General features: G+C 45.3%; 1 protein-coding gene and 2 pseudogenes across 3 annotated transcripts; all 3 read right to left on the reverse strand.

Moving 5' to 3' along the window:
- Window positions 1–81: 81 nt before the first annotated feature.
- MMP19 (matrix metallopeptidase 19) lies at window positions 82–5,962 on the reverse strand. 3 transcript variants are annotated; one of them, XM_036086578.2, is made up of 9 exons: window positions 5,775–5,962; window positions 5,384–5,469; window positions 4,127–4,257; window positions 3,675–3,821; window positions 2,948–3,193; window positions 2,355–2,480; window positions 1,561–1,725; window positions 1,270–1,397; window positions 82–1,102 (listed from the first exon to the last, which is right to left on the reverse strand). In XM_036086578.2, the coding sequence occupies exons 1-9, from the start codon at window positions 5,862–5,864 to the stop codon at window positions 647–649; spliced, it is 1,575 nt and encodes a 524-aa protein (XP_035942471.1). In that variant the 5' UTR covers window positions 5,865–5,962; the 3' UTR covers window positions 82–646. The 3 variants fall into 3 exon arrangements, with proteins under 3 accessions (XP_035942471.1, XP_035942470.1, XP_035942472.1); XM_036086577.2 differs by having other exon boundaries at window positions 3,675–3,890; XM_036086579.2 differs by lacking the exon at window positions 3,675–3,821.
- A 13,852-nt stretch (window positions 5,963–19,814) lies between these two features.
- Window positions 19,815–19,973, reverse strand: LOC144382432 (U4 spliceosomal RNA; annotated as a pseudogene).
- Window positions 19,974–23,352: 3,379 nt separating this feature from the next.
- LOC118532211 (peptidyl-prolyl cis-trans isomerase D-like) lies at window positions 23,353–25,703 on the reverse strand (annotated as a pseudogene).
- Between the last annotated feature and the right edge of the window lie 174 nt (window positions 25,704–25,877).

The raw sequence follows: 25,877 nt of genomic DNA on the forward strand, positions 1-25,877 counted from the left end.
TAAAGATCTGATACGGCTATCCTTATCAGACTGGACGACCGGACTCACAGCTACACACACACACAGCCAGAGGAAGAGCTGTTCAGTCCTCTCTAATGAGCATAGAGTTAGCCTTTATTAAGCACAAATGTGCCAGACATTGTGCCCTGCACTTCACAAACAGTATTTCATTTAATGCAGAAACCCTGCAGGATTGGTATTGACCTTATTTTGCAGATGGGGAATCTGAGGCTCATGAGGTTAATTAACTTGCCCAAAGTCATAAGCAAGTAAGTGTGATTCTTAAAGGGTTCCAAAGCACTTGCTCATTTTACTGGCCATGCCATTTTCTTGCACTTTATCTAGGAAGAACAGGACCCAGGTATTTAGCTTCCCAGCTGCTGCCACCCGTCAGCCAAGGGCCTGAGTGATGCCTTCCTTCTACCACTGTCTTCCAGAGGGTAGATAACACAGTTCGAAGTGCTATCTAGGGTGGAGAAGAAATGTATAGAGTTGGGAGCTGACTCAGAGTTAGGGAGTCACTGCCCAGGAGGGCAAGAGCACAGAGGAGTGGTGGCTAGAGCTGGCACATTTAGAGACCTGAGGTCTATGGTTCATGCCCCTGCTGCAGCCTGGCAGCCTAGTGAGGCAACATTTGATTCACGCCTTAGGCCTCTGGGAGAGTGACATTACCAGGGAATGAAAGGGTGGGGGAGCCTGTGGCTGAGGGGGTAATGTCCACGATGGGGTCTCCGGGTGGGTGGTCAGTGTTCAAGGTGGTATCTATGGCTGAGTAAGTGGTGTCCACAGTTGTTCCTGTGGCAGAGTGGTCAGTGCCTGTGGCTGAAGGAGCGGCAACTCCACCTGACAGAGTAGGGTCTGAGGTCTGGGGATGACAGTGCATCCAGTTGCGGGCGGTGTCTCTGGGATAGCCTTTCTCTACCCGAAGCTGTCTGTTGAGGCGCCAGTATTGTTTACCCTTGAAGAAGTAGACATGGCCATCCCGCCAACTCATAGCAGCAGAGGGCTGGTTTGGCACCCCCGTAAACAACCCTTTGATTGGTTTAGGGTAGTGGCTGAAGTCAGTTCGGGCCAGCTCGTCCCACTGCCAGTACCCGGAGCCCTAGGAGTAGGGTGGGTAGGGAGAAGAAGAGGATAAGGAGAGAGCTCAAGGATCCCCAGATCTACCCCCAGCTGCAAATGATCTATCTTCGAGAGCAAGTCTGCTTCTCAGTGTGAGGTAGCCCACCCCTCCTAAGAAGGGATTTGCCCTTGCTTTGAACTTTATACCTTAAAGAGGAACACCTTTTGGTTGAAAGGCCAATAGAGAGCTGCATCCAGGTTGGGTTCTACCCTATTCAGCTTCTTGGGGAAGCCAGGAGACATCTTGAAATTAATATAGCGCCACACCTTGTTTCCTGAGAGCAGATAAGGAAAGAACAAGTTACCTCTGTCTTGAGGTGATAGCTTTTGGTTCTCCCATTCCACCCTTCCAGAAACTTCTCATCTCTCCCTCCCTTTTATGGCTTCTTTAATGGTAGGCCCTCCTCAGGTAACACACTGTAAACCAGTCCCTTTTACCCTTAAAGAAGTGAATCCATTGTGTTCGAGGAGAGTAGACAGCAGCGTCTAGGTTTCCTGGGAGCCCCTCCCAAAGGGCAGACACTTGGAACAAGGGACCCAGCCCTGAATCGGTCACCGTCCACACGTAGTTTCCTTTAAAGGCATAAGTCTTCCCTCGGGGCCCTGAGGGCAAAAGTGTGAACAAGTCAAAAAGATATGGGTCAAATAAAGACTGATGGGCACCTCAGACAGGCTGATAATCTGCTCTCCTCCCACAGGCTGGGTCCTCAAAACTTCATTCAACTTTAATTTAAAAAGAGAATTAAGGTGGAGAAGGAAGACTCCATGTTCAGCCTCTTCGTTATTCAGATTCACTCAATGAAACAAAAGCCCTGCTCTGAGCACTCTAATTCACTCAATGAAACAAAAGCCCTGCAGATAGCTGCTCCCCTTTGGGGACCTCACCTCCCATTCCAAGTAGCTTCCAAGTTGTCCTTCCATGCAGGTATAATACCGTCTCTAATAGACATTCCAGCAAATAGAGTTTTCTTCATCTTGCTATATTACCAGATATGTTTTGGTGGCCCTTATAGGGAGGCAACTGAGGCAAATGCCCACCTAACCCATCTTTAATTTGGCTCTGAAGCCTCTCTCCCCATGCCACATGGCTTCTCCCATGGCCACTAACCCCTGCCTGGTATCTAACCTCTGTTGCTCATGCTGAGGTCCCAAGTCATTCCCATTTGTCCAAGTCTCAAAGTCAGCGGGCTGCGGCTACCGACTGCCTATAGCCTGGAGGGGAAGGGCCTCACCCAGCATCACGGCATCCAGTTCACCACTGCAGGGGTCTGGCATGGGACTGGGCTCTGTGGGCACATGTGGTAGAGTGGGGAGCTCCATCTCTTCTTCCTCATCCTCTATCTCTGGGGTCTTCTTACCTGCAAGGTCACAAAATGCTGCTCAAGGAGAGAACTCATAGCACCTGGCCTCCCCACTCTTCTATAAGTTTGGCTCAGAGGCCCCGTAGAAAGGGGAAAAGAGAATCTTAGAGAATTTCGCTTGGTGGGAGGCAAGATCGTATTGATATTGACAGGAGACACGTTTCAGTTTTGAGAGGCACCAGAAAGGGGGAAGGAAGTTTGTGAAATATTCATTCTTCTTCATCCCCAAGAACGGGTAAGAGGGGAGAGAGGCCTGGAAGGAAGAGCAGACATGGAATGTCAGAAAAACAGCTCCTGAAAATGAAGAAGCCTGGATAACTGGGTAGGAGGAAGAGAAAGAAGCCAAGTCATTTCCTACCATGGAGGTTAGACCTGTCTCTTCAAGCCTGAAGAGATGCTGGTCACACTGACACTCATGATCACTAGGGGTCATGATTAGCCATAACCTGAGGGAAAAGACTAACCGTAGAGAGCCTGAATCCCTGCCACATCATCTGGGTGCAGCTTGAAGTGGGGCCGGTAGCCAGCATAGACAGGGGCCATGAGGGCCTGGGTATATCGAGAGTGCCCAAGCCCCAGGGCATGGCCCAGTTCGTGGGCTGCAATGATGCGCAGGTTCACCCCCCGGTAAGTCCTCTCACTCCAGAGCTCATCTTCATCAAAGTGCACACTGCCTAGCTCTGGGATGTCGGCATGGGCCAGGACCTTCCCTGGACAAAGACAAAGGTAGACAGGAAGGAGGTCAGAGTCTCCTAGGCTAAAGCATCCCCTGCCTGTTATAAACCCCAATTTCTCCATTCCCTTAAGTTGCCATCTATATTCAGTCTCTCAGATGCCTCTCTCTCAATTTTCACCTCCCCTTTTCATCACCCAGTTCTCTCTGCTTTGCCCATCCCTCTGTCTCTGTACTTCCCAACCACTCTCTTCTCTCTGGCCCAGTCCTCTGAGGGGTGTCTTGAGCAGGGGAACTTAAACCAAGGACTAAGGCATAAGCTTCAAAGAGGAGGCTTGATAAGACCCCAGGGAGGTGACCAGCAGCTCCCCAAAAGAAGGTTAGAAGGTGGTTAGAGAGTGTAGGGTGCAGTTGGGCATAGGGGGCTGCTTGAACATTAAGGTTCCAAAGCCACTGGCTCAAGGGGACAGAGATAATCTCAAACATCTGTGAGGTGGGAGCCAAGAGCTGGTGCCTACCAGGCCCATCAAAGGAATTGGAGCAGTATGGGCTCTGGCGGCCATGGAAAGAGAGGCGGATGTCAGCCCAGCCAGCCTCCACCTCCTGGAAGGTCAGGGGGGCCACATTGCTCCAGTACTGGAAGGCTTGAAGCAGGGCAGCCCGGGCTGTGTGGGGAGGGAGGGTGGAAGGCAGGTTCAAGATGCGGAAGGTCAGGTGCTTCTTTCTCCAGCGGCCTGGTTATTGGATCAGAAAATAGATTAGAAACAGAGATCTTCTGCCAAACCCAGAGAGCTCCCCTGAGTCTAGGCATTCACTCAACATAGCTATGTGTCCAGGCAGGTGATGATCAGCTAATCACCAGGTGATCATCCATTCAACTCTGAGCTGGACCAGGCTGTCCCAATGTCACCTGTAATCCAGACCCATGCCACAGCCTCCTTTCCCTCCCTTTCCCAGTCTCAAGCCTCACCCAACAGGAGGTATTTAAGGGTCTTCTGGTTGAAGGGGTCCTCCAGGCCACAACGGGGCTGCCTCATGCGGGCCCTTGTGGCATCATCCAGCTGACCTGAGACTGGCAGCTCAGATGCTTCCTGAAAAGTTCTGAAAAGAGGGAGAAGGATGGGCCCAACAGGGCAGGGGAATCTGGAATGACTGGAAACTGGGGATAGCTCTTTGGCCCCCTTCTGCCCACGGTGGTAGCTGAGAATGGCACAAAATCTCTGAAGCTGATGGGATCACTCTAGTATCCAGTCTTCATAATTAGGACTTTCTCTTCTGTTCTGCAGAAATAGCAATACTCCAGCTCCACCTGCCCATCTTCAGTCTCTTATTTGTGTACGGTTTCCCTCAGGTGTAGCCTTCTTCCCCTGCTGCAATCTCTAACCTTCTCCTGCTCTGGGAAAGTGTCCTGCCCCCTGCTCTGGAGACTCTCCCATCACTGGTCCCACCTGAGGGCCTGTCTTCCCTCGGCCTTCTCCTGGCTAGACCCCCCTCCCAGCCCAGCCTGCTCCGGGGCAATTTCATCGCTCAGGTACTGCAGGCACGGTGGCTTTTCAAGGGACTGTGAACATATCTGAGAGCAGAAAAAAAACTATCCATTAGATCCAAAATAGGAAAAGAAAACTTCAAAATAGAAATAAATGCTGAATTAGGGGCGCCTGGGTGGCTCAGTCGGTTAAGCGTCTGCCTTCGGCTCAGGTCATGATCCCAGGGTCCTGGGATCAAGCCCCGCGTCGGGCTCCCTGCTCCACGGGAAGCCTGCTTCTCCCTCTCCCACTCCCCCTGCTTGTGTTCCCCCGCTCTCTGTGTCTCTCTCTGTCAAATAAATAAATCTTTAAAAAAAAAAAAGAAAGAAAGAAATGCTGAATTAGATGTCTACAAAAAGCAACATCATGCCAACAACTCAACTCCATATGAATTCAACTCATAGTTTTACATGTAAATTATACTTCGTGTGGGATGTCGCTAATAGTATATTGGATACAATGTGGAATGGAGCCTCCAAAGGGATGCTCAGGGCCTAGGAAGATCCAGTGACTGCTCCTCATCTTTGAATCCCCATCTCACTCCATGCCCCACCCCCCTAAGAGTGATAGCAACCCATTCCCTAGATCCCTGACATGGATTGAGGTCAGGAAGAAGTGGGCCTGGGGAGAGGAAGAAATGAGAAGGGAAAAGATGACCTTGCAACCTTGACCCTTAAGGCATGTGCCTTATGACCTCTCACCTCAGAGCCTCCATGATATCTTCTGGCCTGAAGTCATCAGATCCTTCTAGAGGCTTCTGTAGGTACCCATATTGCAACAGGTAATCCTATGATGGGGATCACGGTACAGAATAAGAAAGGGAGTGAATCTCAGAGTAAAGCTTCTCAGTGACCTAACAGACCCATGAGGATAGGTTGGGGACAGACATGGAAGGACTAAAGGAGAGGCATCTTAGGGAAGGGGCTCAGCTGGAACAAAGGCAAGGAGTGAGGGACAGGCAGGAGTAGATCATGGAGCAGAGGAAGGATGGGAAAGGTAGGTTGAAGGTCAGGAGGGAGGCTTGGACGGGTCTGTAGCGCAGTGCCCCAATCCCTTCCTGGGCCTGGGTCCCTCCTTCCTCGGGACACTCACCACTGCTGTCTCTTTCCCTGCAGGCCCCAGGGCCCGGCCTGAGACTGTCATAGGGAATAGGAAGCCCAGCCACAGCCACTGCCAGTTCATGGTCCCACCAGGCAGGAACTCCAGAAGCTGTCTGTGCCCTCTGCCCTGAGACTTCTGGGAGCCTGGGGGAGCAGGGCTAGGGGGGCGGGGGCGGGGGGGGGCCCCCCCGCTCCTGCCTCCAGTTCTTCCCATTTTCCAATCTCCGGCCCTCTTTATAAAACTTCAGAGGAGGGGAATTGGGAGGAGTGGCAGTGGGAGGCGACTCAGCCCAGAGATATGTTGCAATTCACCATTAACCCCTGCCTTGCCACAGAGCTTCTGGCAAGAAGAGCGCCAACCCATTCCCACAGAGTCCTCTCCTGGAGATGGGAAGACTTTTCATGCTGTCCTGGGGGTGGCATCCTGACAGGAGGAGATGCAGAATCTCTGCAGACTGGGATAGGGACCATGGCTATCCCCTGGAGTTGGACATTCCTGTGCCCCAGGAATCCTGAGGCAGCAAACGCCTCATCTTCAACCTTCATGGGTCCCTGTCTGCTCTAGGATAGGAAAAAAAAAATAAAAGTGAAGTGGTAAGAAGCAGCTTAGGTGCTCAGGTTTCAGGTGAAGAAATCAGAGATGAGGTCTCAGTTTCTTTGTACTGAAGACCAATTTGGGGATTTCTTGAAGCCTACTTGTGTGTGCTTTAACAAAAAGTCATTATTTCAAGCATTTAATGAGCCCGTAATGTTGGGGTGGGGATGGGGGTTAACAAGGGCACAAAGAAGCAAAGGGTCAGAGCTTGCCCACAGGGAGATGGCAGATAGGGCGAGGCTGATCCAAGTATCCGGAATGAGGGGAACCAGGATGCCAGGCCAGAGGTGCCCCATCCTAAGGATCATGGGGCCGTGGGGAGGTTCGCCACGAAGGCAGGTTTTGAGCCGGACTGTGAAGGCTGGCTGAGAAGTGGCTGGAGTAGAAGAGCACTGAGGGACAGGGACCGTGCAGGCCTTGAGTAAAAGTGCAGAGCTGAGCCAAACTGCTGCGCTCAGTGAGTAGTTTCCAGGGTCTGGACTACTTCATTCCCTGCTGAGTCCCTAGTACCTAGCTCTGGCCAGCTCAGTGCTTCAGGAGGTGCTTCATGAATCTTTGTCACACAAATAACTGGAGTGGGAGAGTGGTTAGGAGCCAGAGCTGAGAGAGGGTCTTGAGTGCTCTTTAAAGAAGAAATGACAAACTTCCATTTTAAAACATCTACTTTGTGTTGGGTGATTTATCAATGATCTCATTTAATTCTCACAACCCTCCTAGGACAGAGGAATTATTCTGGTCTTTCTGTTTGTTTTTTGTTTTTGCCATTTTTGGGGCCATTTTTTTTTATAAGAGGAAATGGAGACCCAGAGAGGGAACTTGACTAAGCACATAAAGCTCCCAATTGATCTGGCTATATTCAAATCCCTCTGCTGACTCCATAACCCAACATAACCCATACTCTTTCCATGCACCACCCTGATGACTCAAAGAATTTTGTTCTTCAAGTGTTTAGGAGCCACTAAAGGTTCCACTCTCATTTATGCATCACACATTTGCATATCCTTCAAATGCACAGGGAAGTAGGGATAGGACTGGGAGAAGGGGTTACTGAACTCATGTTCTCAGTAGGACCCCAATGCTGAGCACTTCCCCACATGCTAGGCTGTAAGGCTGGCAGGCTTTACAGGGGAACCCCTCACGCTCCAGGGTCGAGGTGGGGGATACTCCTGACTCATACTGTTGCCCTTGATGATGCTGAGCCCTTGACCCACCCAGCCCTGAACTGGGTAACAATCAGGTGACTAAGTCCTAAATGGCCAGTGACAGGCAAGGAAGGACAGAGAGCTTCTGACCGAGAAGTGACAAAGGCCATGAATGAGGCCATCACCAAGGCTGATGTCCCCAGGAAATGACGGAGTTTAGGAACTAGCTCTCACTCAGCCCCCTGCAGGGTTCTTTCGCAACCTTGCCCTTCTCCCCCTCTTTCCACCCTCCACCCCTCACTCCCTCTTTTTTTGAGAACAGGACATGGTCCAATTGAAAATTATAATTTTTTTCTGATTAAAGTTTTCTCTTGGCCACCTTGGCTGGCTCCATCGGTTAAGCGTCTGCCTTCGGCTCAGGTCATGATCCCAGGGTCCTGGGATCGAGTCCCACGTCGTCCGGCTCCCCTAAGCAGGAGCCCGCTTCTCCCTCTCCCTCTGCCACTCTCCCTGCTTGTGCTCTTTCATGCTCTCTGTCAAATAAATAAATAATATCTTTTTAAATAAATAAATAAAGTTTTCTCTTTTTCCTGAATAAAAGTTATCCTTTGCTCGTTGTAGTAAATTTGGAAAATACCAAAATAAACAAGGAAGACCATGAAAACCACGAGTAAATGCTACCCAGAAGAGAACCACTAGTAACATTTTGACCCATTTCCTTGCAGCTCTGTGGCTGTGAGTTCAGCTCCAGCTCTGCCTGCCCAGACTCAGCCCCTGGAGATGGGCTGGGATGGAAGAGAAAGCGATAAGAAGTAGTAAAAAATAATAATAATAATAATGCCAGAGGAACAGGAGCTGAGGGTGGTGGGGAGAGAGGAGGATACAGACAGGGAGGATGTGAGGGAAAGAAGTAAGATGAATGTAATAGCTGATTACTCCCTCCCCTTAGGCACCTCCCATGAGGAAAAAAAAAAAAGGAGCAGGGAGGACACTTAAGAACATGTGACAGTGTGTGAGTAAGAAATTATTACGAAAGGTGGGCACTCGCTCTGGCATGGAACCACATTCCAGATACTAAGGAGCCAGGAGAGAATAGAGTAAAATAGTAAAAGCTGCCGAGTAGTTTACCTCATCTACCTCTCAACAAGCGAGCTGGTATTACCACCTTATTACCGAAAAGGAAACTGAATCTCTAATAGGTTGCTTCAGGTCACACAGCTGGGAAGCAGTTGAGCCTCAGGCTCAAGCTGTGATGATCTTTGCAGCCTCCCGAGAGTTTCCGCAGGCACCCAGACCAAAGCCCCTAGAGCCAGGGGCTGCAGGCAGGCACGTGTGTAAGGACCTATGACTAACCGGTCCCCTAGTGACATCGTGGCCACCCCTTCCACCAGCCCCCACCGCCTGAGCCAGGCTGACCCAGCAGCTCTTTTTCCCTCTGAATTTGTTATCTCTCACTGGGGGAGGTATGGGGATGTGTGCAAAGGGTTAGGACATGTGCTCTGCGTGCCCCAAAAAGAGAACTTGATTCAGAGGGAAAGAACTGCGTTCTTCGGCTTGCTTGCTCCCTTCCTGCAAACTAGTTTCCCTCCCTGTCCACAGAATGTGGCGGAAGAATTGTGTATGGAAATTTTTTTTTTTAAAGATTTTATTTATTTATTTGAGAGAGCGAGAATGAGAGAGAGAGACAGCGTATGAGAGGGAGGAGGGTCAGAGGGAGAAGCAGACTCCCCGCTGAGCAGGAAGCCCGATGCAGGACTCGATCCCGGGACTCCATGATCATGACCTGAGCCGAAGGCAGTCGCTTAACCAACTGAGCCACCCAGGCGCCCTGGAAATATTTTTTAATTAGAACATTTTAAACTGTAACAGGAGGAAGTAGGTTAGATTCTGAGAGTATTTTCTAGTGATCGGGGCAATAGGGCTACGGGTTGTAGGGCAAAGGTTTGTTAGAAGTCTCTAAGTCCAAGAGAAGCAGATCTCTAAACCACCACCCGCCCTCTCTGACAGCCACCCTTACCCGAATGGGGTGGCCCCTAGGGTTGGACATTCCGGTATAAAAGGCAAGTCTGGGGCCTGAAACTGGAAACTGGAGGTGAAAAAAGCATAAGTTATAACTCACCAACCCAGACACTGCTCTTGATTTAGAGAAATGCGGTGTTAGCTTCTGGCCTGTTTCCCCTGAGCCCTGAGGGAATCAGGAGAGAGGGAATTTTCCCTGGCTGAATGGGATTGAGTTTTCCAAGCTGTTCCCTGGAAACCTCTGTTTTTAAGAAGACTGCACCCCCCAAACACACACTCCTTTAATTAGTCATGAGCTCCTAGAAGCCAGATGGGAAGAGATGGCCTGGATTGTGCACAGCTGGAACTGGTTAGTGATGTGAGAAGAGAAGTGGGAGGGGTTTGGGGGATGGCTCAGGGCCTGCGCCAGCACATTCTGTTCCCAGGATATTCCAGACTTCCTCAGGCCCCCTACAAACACTTCCCCACCACAAGCATTCCCTCCCACCTATAGCTCCTCAAACACGCACGCACTCGGGCACTGGTCTGAACTGGCTCAGTTGAGAGGATATCAGACCCAAATCCTTACGTTCTCCAGTTCCTGTCAAAGTGTGAGGAAAACCAAGATCTGCTCCTTGTCTCCAATTTACAGGAGAAGGTATCATCCCACAGGACTCCCCTGGAGATTGCTGGAGGCTTCTGCTGGTTATCCCATTACCCAGTACAGTGCCAAAGGGATGCATGAAGGGATAAATTTTAGCCTCTAGAGTAAGGAGAGAGTAGAGGAATAAGAAGCTCAAATGGGGGCACCTGGGTGGCTCAGTCTGTTAGGTATCTAACTTTTGATTTAGGCTCAGGTCATGATATCCGGGTCTTGGGATCAAGCCCTGCATCGGGCTCCCTGCTCAGTGTGGAGTCAGCTTGTCCCTCTCCCTCTGCTCCTGCCCCATGCTTGTGCTCTCTCTTTCAAATAAATAAAATCTTTTATTTTTATTTTTTTAAGATTTTATTTATTTATTTGACAGAGAGAGACAGCGAGAGAGGGAACACAAGCGGGGGAGTGGGAGAGGGAGAAGCAGGCTTCCCACCGAGCAGACAGCCGGATGCAGGGCTCAATCCCAGGACCCTGGGATCATGACCTGAGCCGAAGGCAGACGCTTAACGACTGAGCCACCCAGGCACCCCAAATAAAATCTTTTTTAAAAAGTGATTAAATTAAAGGGGAAGGGGCACCTGTATGGCTTAGTCGTTTGAGTGGCTGCCTTCAGCTCAGGTCATGATCCCGGGGTCCTGGGATCAAGCCCAACATTGGGCTCCCTGCTCGGCGGGAAGCCTGCTTCTCCCTCTGCCTCTCCCACCTGCTTGTGCTCTCTTTCTCTCTCTCTCAAATAAATAAAATCTTTAAAAAATAATTAATTGGGGTGCCTGAGTGGCTCAGTCGTTAAGCATCTGCCTTCGGCTCAGGTCATGATCCCAGGGTCCTGGGATCGAGCCCCGCATCAGGCTCCCTGCTCCGCGGGAAGCCTGCTTCTCTCTCTCCCACTCCCCCTGCTTGTGTTCCCTCTCTCGCTGTGTCTCTCTCTGTCAAATAAATAAATAAAATCTTTAAAAAAATAAATAAATTAAATAAATAAAAAATAATTAATTAACGGGAAAAAAAACCTTAAACGTTCTTTCAGCATCTAGGATGATAGGGAAATGATGGTAACACAAAGGATTTTTGTTCCTTCTGGGAATGGCCACCTTTTTCTTAATGAAAACCAAACTGATCTTTATTGCTTTTCCCAAGGGCAGTGGGATGTGGGGAGCACTTTGGCTTCCTGCCCTCACTTTGTGACCCCAAGAAACAGATCTGTCCTCATGTTTGGGGACTGTCATGGGCCTGGAAAGTTCATGTTTGGATCCCTTTTTTATTGGCAAAAGGCTTTGATAGGGAGTTGGCAAAGGAAAGAATTCAGCACTGACTTCCCCTTTTGAAAAGGGTAGTAACTAGATGGGGGAAGGAGACGCAAGAGTAACCCAATTCTGCTTCTGCTAGGTGAGCAACTGCAGAGAGGGCTAGTGGGATAAGAAAGCTGCCCTTAAGGGGGGAGGCACGTTGGGAGAGGGTTCTCCTTTGTGCCCCTTGTTTTGTGTCTAATTTATTTAAAAAGGATAGTGGAGGGTTCACCAGTGTGGTTATATTTTTGTTTTTTAGTGAATTCATTAACTTGACAATGGGGGAAGGATCAACATGGTAAACAATTATATCCCACATATAGTGAGGAAGAAAGAGCTAAAGGATTTTAAACTGTCAAAGGGGCAAGGGGCACCTGGGTGGCTCAGTCAGTTAAGTCTCTGACTCTTGACTCTGGCTCAGGTCATGATCTCAGGGTCGTGAGATTAAGCACCACATCGAACCCCAAGTTGGCCTCCCTGCTCAGTGTGGAGTCAGCTTGAGAGTCTCTCTCCCTCTGCCCCTCCCCCACCCTGTGCTTGCTTCTCTCTAAGATAAATAAATAAATCTTTTAAAAAAATAAAGTGTCAAAGGGGCAAAGTTCCAGTTTGAGTGTGAGCTGCAAGCAGTTTGGCATAATCAGCATTACCCCTCAGCTGTGAAATAAGTTTTGAAATGAGAAATAGAAAAAGATAATTGAGAAAGAAGATTGTTGATCCTAAAGAAGACTATATTCTCAGATTTTTTTTTTTAAGATTTCTCTATTCACTTATTTTTAGAGAGAGAGAGCACAGGGGGAGGGGCAGAGGGAGAAGGAGAGAAGCAGACTCCCCACTGAGCGTGGAGCCCAACGCAGGGTTAGACCCAAAGATCATGCTCTGAGCTGAATTCAAGAGTCGAAGGGCCAACCAGCCGAGCCACCAGGCACCCCATGTATCCTCAGATTTTTTTATCCAGAAGCTATTCTTAAGGATGTGTGTGCTTGCCTGTTACCTATTTTTGTAACACTCCTAGTATGTGTGGGGGAGTGTTATTACAGGAGTGATGCTTCCCCTTTGTAAAAACTTGAGATGATACCTAACTGCCTGCCTTCAAAAAGCCAGATATTGGTGGGATAGGAGCACACTGGGAGAAAAGATTTGAGAGATATTTGGGGATGAAGAGCTGGAACCGATGGAGAAATATCTAGTTGATCACTGGCCACAAAATAAGGCTGGTCACTGACCAGAATAGCCATGGTGGTCAATAAGGTCAGAAAGAATTGATAAGCAAACATGTTAGCCCTCTGCTATGAGGCCAATGGTGAAGGCCAGTGACAAAAGAGAATGAAAAAGAAGCAAGTAAAAGGTTGGGGAGTTGAGCATAAGAAGCTGAATCTAGCTTGGATTAAGGTCATTTATTTGAGGGCAAATCAAAAGAGTTGTTTGTTCTTCTGACTAGCCAAAATATACCCTTGCAAATATAAGAAATGAGTATTGGTAAAAATTGTATTAAGCTGTCATTCACTGCTTCACTTACTGAATTTATTGGTGCCTCTTAAACTTTTCCACCAATATTCCCCAGGTAGATTATGAAAATATATGGTCAGAGAGTAGAGGTATATGTACCTAAATGTGGTGGTTACTTCTTTGGGAAATTTGTCCATCTCACAGTGATTACCCTTCTCTGTCCCCCTTCCACATGGTTAAATGGGTGACTGCCAGCAGCCGTATTTATGCTATGTAAAACTCTGCCCTCCAAACCAGCTAACTGAACCAGAGATAGACAACTGAGTCAAGCAGGTGTATTCCTCCCCACACCCCAGGAATTGGGTCTGAAAAAGAAAAAAGTTAGTCTCTTCATGTGACCGGGTCTGAAACATGTAAAGTTCGGGCAGTGAGTTATGGCTAATTTTTCCCCCTTTGAGGACAGAGAACCAGAAGAAGCCTATTGCTAGGAAAGAAGCCCAAAACAGAAGATCAGAGGCAAGATGAGAGGAGAGACAGGAAGAATACACCTGGGTTCATGGTAGTTTCTCTTTGCTGGTCCCACAAGACCAGATGCATCCTTGCTCTTGACTCTTTGTAACCCAACGGTATGCTCAATAATGACCCCAAAATATGTCCATGTCCTAATCCCCAGAACCTCTAAATATGTTCCCTTACATGGCAAAAAAGGGCTTTACAGATGATAAAATTAAGGATCTTGACATGGGGAAATTCACATGAAAAAAAAAATGAATCTAGACACAGATCTTAATTAACTCAAAATGGATCATAGACCTAAGTGGAAGCATAAAACTATAAAACTCCTAGGAGAAAACGTAGATGACCCTGAATATGGCAAAGACTTTTCAGAGACAATGCCAAAGGCATGATCCATGACAGAAACAATTAATAAGCTGAACTTCAGTAAAATGAAAAACTTCTGCTGTGAGAAAGACAATGTCAAGAGAATGAGAAGACATGCTAAAGGGTGATAGAAAATATTTGCAAAAGACACATCTGATAAAGAACTGGTATCCAAAATATACAAAAAACTCTTAAAATTCAGTAATAAGATGGGGCGCCTGGGTGGCTCAGTCAGTGAAGCGTCCAACTCTTGATTTCAGCTCAGGTCCTGATCTCAGGGTTGTGGGATTGAGCCTCTCAGTCAGGCTCTGCATTCAGCAGCAAGTCTGCTCGAGACTGACTCTCTCCTCTCCCTCTGCCCCTACTTCCCCTCAAATAAATAAATAAAATCTTTTAAAAAAGAAAAAAAAAACCCTCAGTAATAAGAAAATGAACCACCTGATTTTTTTTTAAGATTTTATTTATTTATTTGACAGAGAGACAAAGAGAGAGCGTGCACAAGCAGGCAGAGTGCAGACAGAGGAAGAGGGAGAAGCAGACTCCCTGCTAAGCAGGGAGCCTGATGCAGGGCTCAATCCCAGGACCCCAGGATCATGACCTGAGGAGAAGGCAGACGCTTAACCGAATGAGCCACGCAGGAACCCCTGAACCACCTGATTTTTTTAAAATCGATCGAGCCCCGCATCGGGCTCCCTGCTCCGCGGGAAACCTGCTTCTCCCTCTCCCACTCCCCCTGCTTGTGTTCCTGCTCTCCATCTCTCTCTCTGTCAAATAAATAAAATAAAATCTTTAAAATAAATAAATAAATAAATAAAATGGGTGAAAGACCTAGACATCTCATCAAAGAAGATCTACAGATAGCAAGTAAGCATATGAAAAGATGTTCAACATCCTATATCATTAGGGAATGACAGATTAAATCAACAGTGAGTTATCACTACATACCAATTAGAATGGCCAAAATCCAAAACACTGGCAAAACCAAATGCTGACAAGTGTATGGAGCAACAGGAACTCCCATTTATCACTGGTGGGAATGCAAAATGGACTAGCAACTTTGGAAGATAGTTTGGCAGTTTCTTACAAAACTAAACATACTCTTACCATACAATCCTGCAATCACACTCCTTCGTGTTTACCCAAATGAACCAAACTTATGTCCACACAAAAACCTGCACATGAATGTTTATAGCAGCTTTACTCATAATTGCCAAAACTTAGAAGCAATCAAGATGTCCTTCAGTAAGTGAATGGATAAATTGTAGTACATCCAGACTATGGAATATTATTCAGTGCTGAAAAAAATGAGCTATCAAGCCATGAAAACACATGGAGGAACCATGCTATTACATTTTAGCATATTATTAACTGAAAGAAGCCAATCTGGAAAGGTTACATATGACATTCTGGAAAAGGCAAAACTACAGATACAGTAAAAAGATCAGTGGTTGCCATGGGTTGGGGGATAAACAGGCAGAATACAGAGGACTTTCAGGGCAGTGAAACTATCATGTATGATACTACAATGGTAGATACATGTCATTAGACATTTGTCAAAACCCATAGCACGTTCAACAGCAAGAGTGAGCCCTAATGTAAACTGTGGACTTTAAGTGATAATGATGTGTCAATACAGGTTCAACATTGTAATAAATGTACCACTGTGATGTGGAAAGTCAATAGTGGGGCAAGTTTTGCATATGTGGGGATAGGGGGTATATGAGAACTCTCTGCACCCAATCAATCTTGTTGTGAACCTAAAATTGCTCTAAAAAAATAAAGTTTATTAATTTAAAAAACTACTAGTGTATACATGGGAACAAATATAAGATGACCCTTCCAAATTTAGAAATCATATTACCCATTAATAAAAGAAAGAACCTTTTAAAAAATTTAGCACATATAATAAATAGGATATTTCAAGTCGGTGAGGAAAGAGTAGATTTTTCAATGAGTGGAATTAGGGCAACTATTTGCCATTAAAAAAGAAAAGCTAGAGTTTATGTCATTAAATGAACTCAAATAAATTACAGATCAAACAGTGATTAAAAGGTAAGTTATTGAACCATAAAAGTATTCTTTATTTTTTATTTATTTTTTTAAAGATTTATTTATTTATTTACTTGACAGAGAGAGAGCGAGAGCACAAGCAGGAAGAGAGGCAGGCAGAGGGAGAGGGAGAAGCAGACTCCCCGCTGAGCAGGGATCCCTATGCGGGGCTCGATCTCAGGACCCTGGGATCACAACCCCAGCCTAAAGCAGACGCTTAACGACTGAGCCACACAGGTGCCCCTAAAAGTATTCTTTTTTTTTTTTTTTTTTTAAATTTTATTTATTTATTTGAGAGAGAATGAGATACAGAGAGCATGAGAGGGGGGAGGGTCAGAGGGAGAAGCAGACTCCCTGCTGAGCAGGGAGCCCGATGTGGGACTCGATCCCGGGACTCCAGGATCATGACCTGAGCCGAAGGCAGTCGCTTAACCAACTGAGCCACCCAGGCGCCCCTAAAAGTATTCTTTAAAGGTGTTTCTAAGCATGAAGCAAAACCCAGAAGCCATTATGATCAAATAAACATTTAAAATTCAGAAATAGAGGGGGCCTCAGTGGTGCAGTTGGTTAAACGTCCGACTCTTGGTTTCGGCTCCGTTCATGATCTTGGGGTCTTGGGTTTGGGCTCAGGGTGCTCAGCGTGGGGTTTGCTTTAGATTCTCTCTCCTTCTCCCTCTGCCCCTGCCGCTCGTGCTCTCTCTCTCTCTAAGATAAATAAATCTTTTAAAAAATTGTAAATTCGGAAATAGAAAAAAAAATCAGTTTGAAAAGTCAAAAAAAATTCCAGTTAAACATGCACATAGAACACTCTCTCCTCAAAAATGTTAGTAAAGGAATAAAAAAAGAAATAAACCCACAAGGACAAGGAGAATAGGAAAGAAGTCAACAGTCGATGAGAGATGACATATTTTGGAAAAAGGAAATCCAATAGAGGAGTGATAACTTCACAATTTGGAGCAAGCTGAAGCCTAAATACCCATAATGGGTGAAACCAATAAGAAGGCAGCCAATTTACAACCCCACCCCACTCATCATTCCAGAAGCCTCAGAACTTGGAGGTACCAGTCCCTCAGATGGCAGTGGAAAAGGACAGTTTATATAGTTTGTATAAGATCCCCATTCCCATGTTTCCCCGGCCAGGTAACTTGCTCAGGGAACTGCCCAGGAGGAAATATGAAGTTCCTTCCTCAGAGAAATTGAGCCAGAGGACCCAGGGGAGAGAGTAGGACATGAAATCAGACTGAAAACAGGAGTTTGTTATTTATTTATTTATAAGATTTTATTTGTTTATTTGTCAGAGAGAGACACAGCAAGAGAGGGAACACAAGCAGGGGGAGTGGGAGAGGGAGAAGCAGACTCTCCACTGAGCAGGGAGCCCGATGCGGGGCTTGATCCCTGGACCCTGGGATCATGACCTGAGCTGAAGGCAGACACTCAATGACTGAGCCACCCAGGCGCCCCTAAAAACAGGAGTTTAAGTGAAAGTCACTGTATTTGTTTCCTGTGGCCGCACTCTCAAATTACCAAAAATTTGGTGGCATTAAAACAACAGAGATCTGGGGCACCTGGCCCCACATCGCTCTTCCTGCTCCGCGAGAAGCCTGCTTCTCCCTCTCCCACTCCCCCTGCTTGTGTTCCCTCGCTCACTGTGTCTCTCTCTGTCAAGTAAATAAATAAAATCTTTTTAAAAAAAAATCTTTAAAACAAAACAAACAACAACAACAACAACAACAACAACAACAAAAACCAGATCTATTTTCTCATAGCCCGGAGAACAAAAGTTCAAAAGCAAAGTGTCAGCATTCACATACCCTCCAAAGGCGCTAGGGAAGAACCTGTTCCTTGCCTCTTCCAGCTTCTGGTAGCTCTAGATGTTCCTTGGCTTATGACCACATCACTCCAATTTCGGCCCCCAGCTTCACATGGCCTCCTCCTCCGTGCAGACCTCCATCTAATCTTCCCCTGCCTCTCTCCTATAAGGATATGTGTGATTACATTTAGGTTCCACCCAGACAATCCAGGATAAACTCTTCTTTAGATCATTAATTTCCTCACATCTTTCCATACAAGGAAATAGTCACTCTTTTGCTATAAAATATTCACAGGTTCTGGGGACTAGAAAGCGAATGTGTCTTGGAGGGGGGTGCGTTTTTTGTGCCTACCACAGTTGCTACCCTGAAGAATGAGACCCCTTCTCCTTCCCAGCTGCTGGCAAACCAGCAGCCACGATTTTGCCCACCGCACAGAAACCTGGAGTGTTCTCTGGAGAGACTGAATAGCTCCTGAGGAACTTACAGCTGCTGATACTTGGGTTCCCCTCAACAAAAAGCCAACTCACTGCCTGCTCACCCCACAATGAAACTTATCTATCAACATACCTCTGAAACACACAGAGCTGTGTGTTCGGCAGCACATATACTAAAATTGAAACACACAGAGCTAATAACCGTTTTGTTGTTGTTGTTGTTGTTGTTGTTTTTAGTTCCACATTCTCACAGATAAATGGACAGGCACAGTTCACAGTTCACAAGATAATCTGAGAAAAGCTTCCAATATGGAAAACTGAGACCAAAACAAACAAAAAAGGAGGGGCGGGACTTGGAAAAAAACAAAGAGACTAAACAACAGGAAAAGATTTTTATTTTTTTATTATTTTTTTTTACGATTTTATTTATTTACTTCAGAGAGGGAGAGAGAGAAAGAAAGCATGAGTGGGGGGAGAGGGAGAAGCAGACTCCCTGCTGAGCAGGGACCCCAATGCGGGGCTCGATCCCAGGACCCTGGGATCATGACCTGAGCCGAAGGCAGACGCTTAACGACTGAGCCACCCAGGCGCCCCCAGGATACTATTTTTTAAAAAGATTTATTTATTTATTTGAGAGAGAGAGCACGCATGTGTACGCACATGCGAGCAGTAGACGGGAAGAGGGGAGGGTGGGGGAGAGGGAGGGAGAGAGGAGCAGACTCCCTGCTGAGTGAGGAGCCCAAAGCAGGCTCGATCTCACAACCTGAGGATCATGACCTGAGCCGAAACCAAGAGTCGAAAGCCCAACCGACTGAGCCATCCAAGCACCCCCAGGATACTATTCTTTAAAAATAAAAGAAGAAAGAAGTCATGGAAATTAAAAATATTCCGTTAGAAAAGTTGGAAGTTAAAGTGAATGAAATCTCCAAGAAAGCAGAACAAAAAGACTGGCAATAGGATGAAAAGTCACAGGAGCGAGTGGCTGGCTCAGTGGGTGGAGTGTGTGACTCTTGATCTTGGGGTTGTGGGTTTGAGCCCCATGCTGGGTGTAGAGATTACTTAAAAAAATAAAATCTTGGGGCGCCTGGGTGGCTCAGTCGTTAAGCATCTGCCTTCGGCTCAGGTCATGATCCCGGGGTCCTGGGATCGAGCCCCGCATCGGGCTCCCTGCTCCGCGGGAAGCCTGCTTCTCCCTCTCCCTCTCCCCCTGCTTGTGATCCCTCTCTCACTGTGTCTCTCTCTGTCAAATAAGTAGAATCTTTAATAAAAAAATAAATAAATAGATAAAATAAAATAAAATAAAATAAAATCTTGGGGGCGCCTGGGTGGCTCAGTTGGTTAAGCGACTGCCTTCAGCTCAGGTCATGATCCTGGAGTCCCTGGATCGAGTTCCGCATCGGGCTCCCTGCTCGGCAGGGAGTCTGCTTCTCCCTCTGACCCTCCCCCCTCTCATGTGCTCTCTCTCTCTCAAATAAATAAATAAAATCTTTAAAAAATAAATAAAATAAATAAAATAAAATAAAAATAAAATCTTGGGATGCCTGGGTGGCTCAGTCATTTAAGAGGATGCCTTTGGCTCAGGTCATGATCCCGGGGTCCTGGGATCGAGCCCCTAAGCACGCTCCCTGCTCAGCGGGGAGCCTGCTTCTCCCTCTCCCTCTGCCGCTCCCCCTGCTCGTGCTCTCTCTTGCTCTTTCTCTCTCTCTCTGACAAATAATTAAAATCTTTAAAAAAAATTTTTTTAATCTTAAAAAAAAAAAGGAGTGAAAAGGCACAAAAACTCAAGTATCAGTCCAATTACACCATCACCTTACAGAGAGGATCCTGAAAGATTTCAATTAGCAATAATCGCGCCTCGGATAAACCTCATTGGCTACGATTAGGATCCCAAAAGATTTCGAAGAGAAGACATAGGTCATGTACAAAGGATTGGGAATCAAATGACTGTTTTCCCAATGAAACACTGAAGCCAGAAAATTTTGTTAGAAACATATTAAATCTTAAAAATGTACATCACCTGCTACCAAACAGGTCTGATAGTTATGAGTGAACAGAGATAAACTAGGCAGCTTCTGAGCATGGAACAGAAAGGATGTGTTTGGGAAATTAAGTGGAGCCCTTAAGAGAAATTTCATAGTGAGAAAGTAGCCTTAATCTAGATAAGGCTCACCAACTCAGTCATAGTCTTTATTTTTTTTTTTTCAGTCATAGTCTTTAAAGAGTTAGTTTTACATGGCTTTCTGGTTTGTTGACTTGAATATTTACTTAATAAAAATAGGATTGCTAAAACCCTGATTCTTTCCCTTCAAATTCACACATTACCCACATATTCCATTAGTCATTTTCAATACTTCGACTTTCATTTAAAATATCTGACTTTTAGGGGCACGTGGGTGGCGCACTTGAGCATCTGACTCTTGGTTTCCACTCAGGTCACAATCTCAGAGTCATGAGATTGAGCCCCCGGTAGGGCTTTGTGCTCTGTGGGGAATCCGCTTGAGATTCTCTCTCCTTCTGCCCCTCCCCAACTTGCACATGAGCTCATGTTCTCTCTCTAAAAGACATAAATAAATCTTTTTTAAAAATCTGATTTTTAAAAGGAGTGTAGGATATATAAGTAAATATAATAAACTCATTTGTCTAAATAGGCTATTAACATGTTTGTTGCAGCATTATTTTTAATAATAAAATGTTGGAAATACCTTGAATAGCCATCATGAGGGAACTGGCTAAATAGATATTGATACATAAAGGAATAAAGTACAAGCATTAAAAAGAATGAAGTAGGAGCACCTGGGTGGCTCAGTGGGTTAAGCGTCTGCCTTTAGCTCAGGTCATGATCCCAGGGTCCTGGGATCAAGCCCCGTTTTGGGCTCCCAGCTCATTGAGGAGTCTGCTTCTCCCTCTTCCTCTGCCCCCCTCCCCGACCCTGCTCCTGTGTGCTCTCTCTCTCTCAAATAAATGAATAAAATCATTTAAAAAAAAGAAAAGAATGAAGTAGCTCTAAATGTAGTATCATGAAAGATTTCCATTACAGGGGTGCCTGGGTGGCTCAGTCGTTAAGCATCTACCTTCGGCTCAGGTCATGATCCCAGGGTCCTGGGATCAAGCCCCGCATAGGGCTTCCTGCTCTGCAGTGAGCCTGCTTCTCCCTCTCCCACTCCCCCTGCTTGTGTTCCCTCTCTCACTGTCTCTCTCTGTCAAATAAATAAATAAAATCTCAAAAAAAAAAAAAAAGATTTCCATTACAGTATTCAGTGAAAAAAGTAGGTTACAGAACATATATAATGTGAACCCATTTATGTAAAAAATGAAAATATATCCAGGTGGTTGAAAGTGTGAAAGGATATTTACCAGTATCTGAGGAGGGGATGGAGAGAAGGGAATTTCTACTTTTTGCTTTATGCCTGTCTATGGTATTTAAAATGATTTTACTATAAGTATGAATCAGATTGTAAAATAAAGAAAAATGCAAACTTAGGAAAAGACAATAAACATACAAAATGTATACACAGGAAAAGAAAATAGATATTTATATTTTTCACTATGCTCCTTTTAAAATCTACCATGTTTAGAATTTTATATCATGGGATGTATTATATATACTTTTTAAATAAAGTAAATTTTCTAAAAAAACACACACACACACAAAACAACAACAAAATGAAGCCAGAAAATAAAGAAGCAATGCCTTCAAAATTCTGAAAGAAATTATTTTCAATCTAGAATGGGATACCCAAACAATCAACTAAGTGTGAGAGTAGAATAAAAAAAGGCATCTTCATTAATGTAAGCTCTCAATTTATCTCCTATGTGCCTTTTCTCAGTAAAGGTGTTTTCCACCAAGAAAGAGGAAGACCTGAGATCAAGGACATAGGAATTTACACATGAGACCAGTGAAAATCATTCCTAGGATGATGACAAAGGGAAGTCCCAGGATATCAACTATGTAACCGGTCCAGAGAGCAACAAGTCCAGACTAATAGGCACAAAGGTAGGTTCCAGAGGATGTCACTAAGAAAAAAAACAAACAAAAAATGGAATCAATAGATTATCTAAGACATTTGATTTGTGAAAATTTTCACTGAGAGATCACTGGAGGCTGTAGGAAGAATCAGGCCTAGCAGAACTGGGCAGAGGTACACGTACCATAAAGCTAATGAATTTTAAGCTTCAGGGCCTCTCACCTACATGAATCCTTTACAAGGTACTATGACTAATTTGCTCCAAAAGTATGTATTCTACTTAAAAGGATCTTTCAAAATATGTAAACTTCACATAAAACCTATATCTCCCCTGCTGGTGATTTTCTAATTCCGTAATTCCTTCTGAAATTGTTGGCTGTGATTTTTCTAAAAAAAGAAAGAAAGAAAGAAATTTCCCAGGGTGCCTGGGGGGCTCGGTCAATTATTTAACTCTTGATCTCAGGGTCATTAGTTCTACTCCCAGGGTGAAGCCTACTTAAAAAAAATTTTTCCCTTATTAATTATTAGGTAACCCTGAAATATAGTCCTTTACAGGTTAGAATATATGTTTGATTCTTTCCTCTATTTATAAATTTTTGGGAATACTTAGCTAATAACCTAGAAACCTCTAAAAGTGACCAAGTTTTTCTTTGTTTGCTTTGGGGTTTTTAGGATATAATTACAAAATCATGATAAAAAAAAATATATATCAGGGGCGCCTGCATGGAGTGAGTTAAAAGTCTGACCTCGGCTCAGGTCATGATCTCAGGGTCCTGGGATCTAGCCCCACATTGGGCTCCCTGATCAGCGGGGATTCTGCTTCTCCCTCTCCCTCTGCCCCTCCCCCCCACTCCTGTGTGCTCTCTCTTCCTTTCAAATAAATAAATAAAATCTTTAAAATATATACATATATATTTATCTAGCATCTCAAAAATTTCTTTTGTGTCCCCTTTCAGTCACTACTCCCAAATGTAACCATCATCTTAACTTCTTTTTTTTTTAATATTTTATTTATTTATTTATTTGAGAGAGCGAGAATGAGAGAGAGAGAGCACATGAGGGGGGAAGGTCAGAGGGAGAAGCAGACTCCCTGCTGAGCAGGGAGCCTGATGCAGGACTCGAGATGCAGGACTCGATCCTGGGACTCCAGGATCATGACCTGAGCCGAAGGCAGTTGCTTAACCAACTGAGGCACCCAGGCTCCCCCCACCATCTTAACTTCTAACAGTAGTAATGGTCTTACTTATTTTTATATTTTATATAAATGTAATCAGCATGATTTCTTTTTGTTTTGGTTTGGGTTTTCTTGTTTGTTTTTTGTTTTTTTGTGGGGTTTGTTTGTTTGTTTTTTGTAACACCTTTTTTTTTTTTTAAGAGTGAACCGTTTTTAGTATTCCTAAACTGTAAATAATGGGAAACTGAAGTATCAAAGGAAACACATCAGGGATCATATATAACAGACAAAAACCTTTAAATTTTCTTATTGCCTTTATACAATCAATGCGTAATATTTAAATAAAACTGAGTTCCTTATTAGGCAAACAATTTTTCATATGCTGCGTTCTCTTTATCTTTCTTTGCCTTTATCTTTTGTTTGACTTTCAGCAATTCTGCCTGGATAGCTTTATCTTCCCGTGCTAGCTTTCTTAAGATCAGCCAGCGCTTGATCATAGTCTTTTAATCCTTGCCATCCTTGAGCTCTAGGGTACAATGCTTTGGTATTTGATGGGTCAATTTCAAGAGACTCCAAACAACTGTCAGTTGCTCCCTGCCAGTTTGACATCTTCACTTTACAAGCACCAATATTCAGCACGTAGTTTAAAGCTATTAGTGGCAGCTTCGATCTATCTGCTTTCTCAACAACAGTCTTTGAACCTTCCACATATCTTAAAACTTTCATATATATATATATATATTTAAGATTTTATTTATTTATTTGACAGAGAAAGACACAGCGAGAGAGGGAACACAAGCAGGGGGAGTGGGAGAGGGAGAAGCAGGCTTCCCGCTGAGCAGGGAGCCCGATGCAGGGGCTCAATCCCAGGACCCTGGGATCATGACCCGAGCTGAAGGCAGACACTTAACGACTGAGCCATCCAGGCGCCCCACTTTCTCATTTTTTTTTTAAGATTTTATTTATTTATTCATGAGAGACAGAGAGAGAGAGAGAGAAGCAGAGGGAGAAGTAGGCTCCCAAGGAGCAGGGAACCTGATGCGGGGGCTCAATCCCAGGACCCTGGGATCATGACCTGAGCCGAAGGCAGACGCTTAACCATCTGAGCCACCCAGGCGCCCTTTCATATTTTTTAATGGCCATCTCCAAGTTCTGGGATATGAAAAAAGTACTTCCAATGTCTTTTAAGTCTTCTGTTATTAGTAAAATTTTATCTACATCTTTTAAATCTATATCTGCATCCTCAGGGAAATCTGGATGACTGTCACCAGAACCATCTTTTGGGAATATGCCCCAATCATCCCCTTCCTTCAATTTTCCACATTCTGCAATAATGCACAATTTGGCAGGTTTTTCACCTTTCATTTCTGCATTTTCCAGTATCCTTGCCACACCCATTCCTTTAATTACTTGGCCAAATACCACCTGTCTCCCATCCAAATGAAGAGTCAAAACTATTGTGATAAAGAACTGAGAACCATTTGTATTGCAGCCTTCGTTTGCCATGCTCAATAGACCTTCCTGATCATGCTGATAATAGAAATTTCCATCTTCAGGGGTGCCTGGGTGGCTCAGTCATTAAGCGTCTGCCTTTGGCTTGGGTCATGATCCCAGGATCCTGGGATTGAGCCCCGCGTGGGGCTCTCTGCTCGGCAGAGAGCCTGCTTCTCCCTCTCCCACTCCGCCTGCTTGTGTTCCCTCTCTTGCTGTGTCTCTCTCCGTCAAATAAATAAATAAAATCTTTAAAAAAAATTTTTTTCAGGCACCTGGGTGGCTCAAATCATTAAGCGTCTGCCTTCGGCTCAGGTCATGATCCCAGGGTCCTGGGATAGAGCCCCGCGTCGGGCTCCCTGCTCCTTGGGAGCCTGCTTCTCCCTCTGCCTCTCTCTCTCTCTCTCTCTCATGAATAAATAAATAAAATCTTAAAAAAAAAAAAAGAGGATTTGTTTTAAAAAAAAATTTTTTTCAGGGCACCTGGGTGGCTCAGTTGGTTGGGCATCTGCCTTTGGCTCAGGTCATGATCTCAGGGTCCTGGGATGGAGCCCAGCATCAGGCTCCCTGCTCAGCGGGGAGTCTGTTTTTCTCTCTCCACTCATGCTCTCTCTCTCTCTGTCTCTCTGTCCCTCTCTCTCTCAAATAAATAAATAAAATCTTTAAAAAAAAAAGAAATTTTCATCCTCAAATTTTTCACCATAAATACTTTTTCTACCTGTCTGATTTTGATATGAGAAGTCTACACCTTGAATCATAAATTTCTTAAAAATTCAATGGAAAGAACATCCATTGAAATGGAGAGGTTTCCCAGTGGTGGGTCCAATGCCTTTTTCTCCTGTACACAAAGCACAAAAATTCTCTGCTGTTTTGGGTAAACATCTGCAAACAATTCTAAGACAATTCTACCAACTTTCTCCCTCCAATATCCACACCAAAGAAGACCTGGGGGTTACTGGGGTTGAAGGGATTAGTTTGAGGGGCCGGGTGCGACATTTTGAATTGCAGATGCACTTGGGAGCGGACTCCTTTTTCTTTTTAATTAAAAAGCTCTTCTATGGGGCGCCTGGGTGGCTTAGTTGTTAGGCGTCTGCCTTCAGCTCAGGTCATGGTCCCAGGGTCCTGGGATCGAGCCCCGCATCGGGCTCCCTGCTTGGAGGGAAGCCTGCT

This window comes from Halichoerus grypus, chromosome 6 (assembly GCF_964656455.1).
Source record: "Halichoerus grypus chromosome 6, mHalGry1.hap1.1, whole genome shotgun sequence".
Lineage (NCBI taxonomy): Eukaryota > Metazoa > Chordata > Mammalia > Carnivora > Phocidae > Halichoerus > Halichoerus grypus.